Source organism: Entamoeba nuttalli (assembly GCF_000257125.1).
Source record: "Entamoeba nuttalli P19 unplaced genomic scaffold asmbl_1966, whole genome shotgun sequence".
NCBI classification, from domain to species: Eukaryota; Evosea; order Mastigamoebida; family Endamoebidae; genus Entamoeba; species Entamoeba nuttalli.
The window spans coordinates 1-5635 of record NW_008574983.1 but is presented as its reverse complement, the minus strand read 5'-3'; the positions used below and the strand labels follow the sequence as shown (position 1 = coordinate 5635).

Below are 5635 nucleotides of genomic sequence, written 5' to 3'. Positions count from 1 at the left end.
TTTTTTTTAGAAGTTATGAAGAATTAACAAGGAATGATTTTATGGTGTAATTGAGAATTAGAAGATATTTCATGAGTATTTCTGAAAGAATAGAGATAAAGATATGTGTATTAAAGTTAGGTGACATAATATCATTAATAACTATTTGAAATACTCATCATCTTTATTATTTTTAAATAAATAGTAATTGGTTAAATTGTTAGAATGAATAAAAGATTCTATAGAGGTGATTTGCTAAGTGTTTATTTAAACTCAACATTTGAAATACTTTAAATTGTATAAATTGAATAAAAGAAGATAAAAGTGTTTGACAAGAACAACAATGAAAATAAAGATAGTCTTCACTAAGTCAATTCTATTATCATCATTTACATTCAAAAATAACATGTTGTGATGAATAAATATAAATTAACAGGGATAAAATATAAATTAATATTAAATAAGAAAGGTGTTGTTTATTAAAGAAGAAAGAATAAACTTCTTATTATCAATCATTTAGTTATTCAATTTAAGAATATCTAAAAACATTTCTTCTTTAGTATATTTCATAACACAGATCATTTTAATAAAGTAATAACACATATTATTATTTATTTAATTAAGAAAATAAAGGTATTTAAAATAAGTTTCAATTGATTTGAGAATTATGTAACATATTGAAATGAAGAAAGATTATAAATGTTGTTTGTTATCATTAATAAATCATAAAAATAACTTAGAAAAAAAATAATAACAACAAAGAGTTATATTAAAAATCATTAACTTCTCTTTTTCTCATGTTGATTTCTTTCTCTTGAATGACTTCGACTTCTTTTATGTTCTTCTTCATTTGGATGAAAACTCTTTTGAATAATCTCATCAGGATCTTCTCCAACACCAATTAATTTTCCATTAAAATTACAATCAATATGAAGTTCACTTAAAGCTTTACCATGGTATCTTCCACGTTGTTCCATTCTATTATTTCCTTGGAATAATTCAGATATATCAATGACTTTGATTTGATGAGCTAATTCATTTTCCTCTTCTGTGGGATTAGTTTTTGTTTCAGTATTTTTTGTTGACAAATTTTTATTTTTCGTTTGAAAAGCATTTGTAGCAGTTAAATGTTTTCCAATCTTCTCATTAATGCTATCAAAGTATTTTTGTACTTCTTCTCGTGTTTTTTTATCAATAATAATATCTTTTGAAATATCTATTTGCTTTCCACACATTGTACACGTTTCTTTTTGACGAACTTCATTCAAACATTCTTCACAAAGAGTATTTTTACAACACCTCATGAAACAAGCTTGTGTTAATAACCCTCCACATTTTTTACATTTAAGAAGTTTAGGTATATCAAATTCTTCAGACATTTCATTCTTTGAAATTGTTGGTTTAAAACCTTGACCATTCATATCTCTCAATCTTACTCTTCTCCCATCTTTCAATGTTTTTGCTGTTGGATCATCATCTGGAGCATCTTCATACATTTCCATAGGTAATCCAGCTGCTTCTTTCTTATCGAATGCTGGATTATTATTTTCAGGACAATCTTTAATATAATGACCTGGTTTATGACATCTATTACAAATATATCCTGGTGGTAATTGTCGTTGTTGTTTCTTTGGTCTGGTATTTATCAATTGTGTTGTTGGTCGTTCTACATTATCAATATATACTCCTTTTGTTGTTGCAATTTCTTTGTGAACTTCTTTCTTTTCTTCAATTTCTTTAACACTAACTCGAATGATTGTGTTTGGTATTATTTGGTCTAGTTCATTGACTTCTCTATTTCCTACTGTCAATACTAGTTGTGATGGTTCAATAGAAATATTACAATTCTTCATGTCTTCAATAATTTTTTGTTTTGCATCAACAAACAATGCATTTGGTTTAGAGATAACTAATTCTCGTTGTCTAGAAAAGAATCGTGCTGTGTATGAAAATGAAACACTCATTTATCATTTTTAGTTCTTTCTTGACTATCTTGTATCAACCTACCTTACTACTCAACCTTTTTTACTAGACTTTCAACATCCATTGAAGAGAATTTAATGTTTATAAACTAAACTAGGTATTATATGTCATTCTTAATTGTTAATAAATCCATTATGATTATTCATAATTGAACTAAAACAGAAAGTACAATGCATTGAATTAACACTAAATTAAAGAAGAAACTCATAAGTATTAAAGAAAGAAGTGAATAGGAAGATGGGAAATGAGTTATTGTTTTATGGTTTAAGATTTATGTTATTCTAAAAACAGACTCAAAATAAAAATCAAAAAAGATAAAAGAAGAACTAGAAAAAACTATAATATTAAAGAAGACAATGAAAATGCAGATTTTAATTGTACTCCTTGTTATATTGTGTGTTAGAGGTAATGACATCAATGAGATATTAAAGTCACATTATTCTGTCATAAAATCATATGTCAAAAATGAGATTGAAAATGAACAAGAAGTTATCAAAAACATCCAAAAAGTTATTGAAGATAAACAAAAACTAAATGTTACTGGAATTGCTAAAGTAATACGTGACGATGAAATGAACTTATTGGAATTACAACTTACACATGAAAAGAATATTAAAACAATGTTTAAACAATCAAAGGCTGATATTAAAGAATGTCTAAAAGAAGATTTAAAAAATAGTATGAATTTAGAATTTAAAAAAATAATTGAGAAAGAGTTATTAAGACAAACCCATCGAGACACAATGTACCAACAAAAAATTAATGATATTGAAGGAGAAAATCAACAACATAAACGAATTGAAATGTATGCTTCTATTATTGGAAAAGAAATAGATTTTATGAAAGGAACTGTTAGTGGATGTCATAATAAAACATGTTATAGTATTAAAGATCAATGTGAACGAAGAAAAGAATTGTTACAAAAAACATATAAAAAGTTTGTTAAAGAAACAATAAAAACATTAGAAAAATTGATTGAAGAAATGACACAATTGAAAGAAGGATATGTAGACACATTACCAAAGTCAAATGATAAAGAAGGAATAATTTTAAGAAAAAGAATAACAGAAATTGATAAAATAATTAAAGGATATGAACACCAAATTGTTGGAATTAAATCAATTCATATGAAAATTCTTGATCAAATTAAAGAAGAAGAAGAACATAAACGAAGAATCTTTTTAAATAAATTCCTTACTTCAACTGATGATGTAGAAAAATCTAAAGAAGTTTTAAATAGAAAACAAGTTGAACTTCAAGGATTAGAAAATATTCTTGGTGCACGTCATGTATTTGTTGAAAATAGATATAAACTTATTCAAAGAAAAAAACATCTTAAGAAATTAATTAAACAATTAATGAACATGCGTAAAAATGTCTTAATTCCAAGATTTATTAGATCAATTACACGATATGAACATATACAACAACAATTATTAAATGAAATATCACGTAAAATTGCTAAATGTTATAGAAATCTTCAGTCATTAGACCGAGCAAGAAAGAGAAGAGAAAATGAAATTAAAACACTTAAAGAAGATATTAAATATGACACTACATTAAAAAGTAAAAATACATTAGAACAAAAATATAAGGAAGCAGAAATAGATAAAAAACAAAGAATTAAAATTGTTAAAAAATTAAATTCAATTGAAATTATGAAAAAAGATATTCTCTTAGCACTTGGTACAAAGAAAAGAGAATTTATGATGAAAAAGATTAATGGAAAATTAGAGAGTATTCGTAGTAAACTTGTTGATGCTAAAAATCGTGGAATTGAAGCTAGAATTAAAATTGAATCATTAAAACCATTAGAACCTACATCATGTAGAATTAGAACAATGAAAAATTATCAAGCTATGTTAAAAAGAGCACAAGAAGATCAAATTAGATTAATTAAAGAAAGAAATCAAATTGTTTCTATTAACAAAAAGATTGTAAAAGATCAAGAACATTTCTTTATTCTTATTCTAAAGAATTTAAAAAAAGAACTTAAGAGAGCTGAAAGCCAAAGAGATAAATTAGCAAAAGAAACATTATATTCTCTTGACAATACAGATAAAGCAGCTAAATTAGAATTATTAGAAAATACAATTGAATCACTTGATTTAGCTATTAGAAAAAGTGAAAATAGATTAAGAAGATTAAGAAAACTTATTGGACATTTAAAAGAAACAAAAAAATCTATTTATTGCAAAAAGAATTGGAGATGTAATACCTGTTTACATTTAGGAGAATTAGCACAAATTGGAGTTGTTGAACATAGAGGAGATGGATGGACAATGAACAAAGCAAAAGAATATTGTCAAAAGTTTAAAGGACAAAAGAAAGAAATGTGTTTTAAAGAAGCATTTGATATGTTTACATCAGTAGCACATACTTTTGATCCATTAAAATTTGATGCAAAAGCAGTTTGCAAAAGATTCAATCATTGCTAAAAAAAATGTTATTTGAAACAAATATTATTTTATTTTTTTTTTAAAAAAAACTTTTAATTATAAAAACAATTCATTTATTGACTTTTTTTATAATCTCTATATGTTTGTATCAATTCATTTATTACCATAGATTCTTGAGGTGATAAATCAGATACAAATCTAAGTAATTGTGGGATTCTTTGTGTTTGAGGAAGTGACAAATAAATGTTTAAAGTTTCAACTAATGGATATGTTAATGGGTTAGTTGATGATTGTTGAGACAATTCTTTAAGAATGGTTTGTTGATATTGTAATGTTTGAATAATATTTTCTTTTTCACTTTCAGTTAATTCTCTTTGTGAGATTTTAGGTAATGGTGGTGAATCTCTTTTTAATGAACATGGAAGACGAGGTGGTTTTGTTTGTTGTGTACTAAGTCTTGAAGGTGTAGTTTGAAATAATGTAGTACTTTTGGTTATTCTTACTTTTTTCTTACCACCATCTGCTTTTGAAATAACTCTTAATGGTTCACTATAAAGTGTTTCTATTTTTTCTCTTTGTGAATTATATAAATCAAATTTTATTCTAAATAACATATCTTCATGTTGGGATGATAAAACAAGTATACGTAATTCAACATTCATTGAATTATGATCACTAACTTGACTATTAAAAGTAATTGGTTTTTGATTAATAAAATGTACTGCTGACATATCTGGATTATCATATAATAAAGTACAATCTACACTACAATTTTCTAATGATGATGTTCGTGATGTAATAACAACAAGAAATGCTGATTGTTTAATAACAACTCCAACATTTTTTGTAGTTCCATCTAACATTTGTCGTTCTTCATGTGGTAATTTATGATGATACGAAATAATAAAATCTCCACTTGTAGTAATATTAGGTGAAACTTCATTATTTACATTTGTTATGAGATGAGAATCAAATGGAATATTATTTTGATTACTTTTAATTTGTTCATTTAAATTATTATTTTGAGTAACAGAAAGTGGTATATTATTATTCATATGATTCTATAAATCAATTTTTAAAGATTAGAAAGGGTTTTAAAAGTTCTTTTCATTTAATCTTGTTTTCTTCTTTTTCTTTTTGCTTTGGTTGTTCTTCTATTTAATAAATTATTATGAACTATTTCTTCTCAAAACAATATTAATTCTTTTGAAATGAAAAGAAAGAATATCACTTAAATATTCAATTAATGAAACATTTTCAACATTCTGTATGTA

General features: G+C 24.8%; 3 protein-coding genes across 3 annotated transcripts; 1 reads left to right on the top strand and 2 right to left on the bottom strand.

Moving 5' to 3' along the window:
* Nucleotides 1-758: 758 nt before the first annotated feature.
* On the bottom strand, nucleotides 759-1943 carry ENU1_004140 (Retinoblatoma-binding protein 6, putative; the record flags this gene model as incomplete). The annotated part of the gene is made up of 1 exon (XM_008856505.1): nucleotides 759-1943. The coding sequence occupies one exon, from the start codon at nucleotides 1941-1943 to the stop codon at nucleotides 759-761; it is 1185 nt and encodes a 394-aa protein (XP_008854727.1).
* Nucleotides 1944-2318: 375 nt separating this feature from the next.
* Nucleotides 2319-4400, top strand: ENU1_004130 (myosin-2 heavy chain, putative; the record flags this gene model as incomplete). Its single annotated transcript, XM_008856504.1, has 1 exon — nucleotides 2319-4400. The coding sequence occupies one exon, from the start codon at nucleotides 2319-2321 to the stop codon at nucleotides 4398-4400; it is 2082 nt and encodes a 693-aa protein (XP_008854726.1).
* Nucleotides 4401-4474: 74 nt separating this feature from the next.
* Nucleotides 4475-5416, bottom strand: ENU1_004120 (transcriptional regulator cudA, putative; the record flags this gene model as incomplete). Its single annotated transcript, XM_008856503.1, has 1 exon — nucleotides 4475-5416. The coding sequence occupies one exon, from the start codon at nucleotides 5414-5416 to the stop codon at nucleotides 4475-4477; it is 942 nt and encodes a 313-aa protein (XP_008854725.1).
* Between the last annotated feature and the right edge of the window lie 219 nt (nucleotides 5417-5635).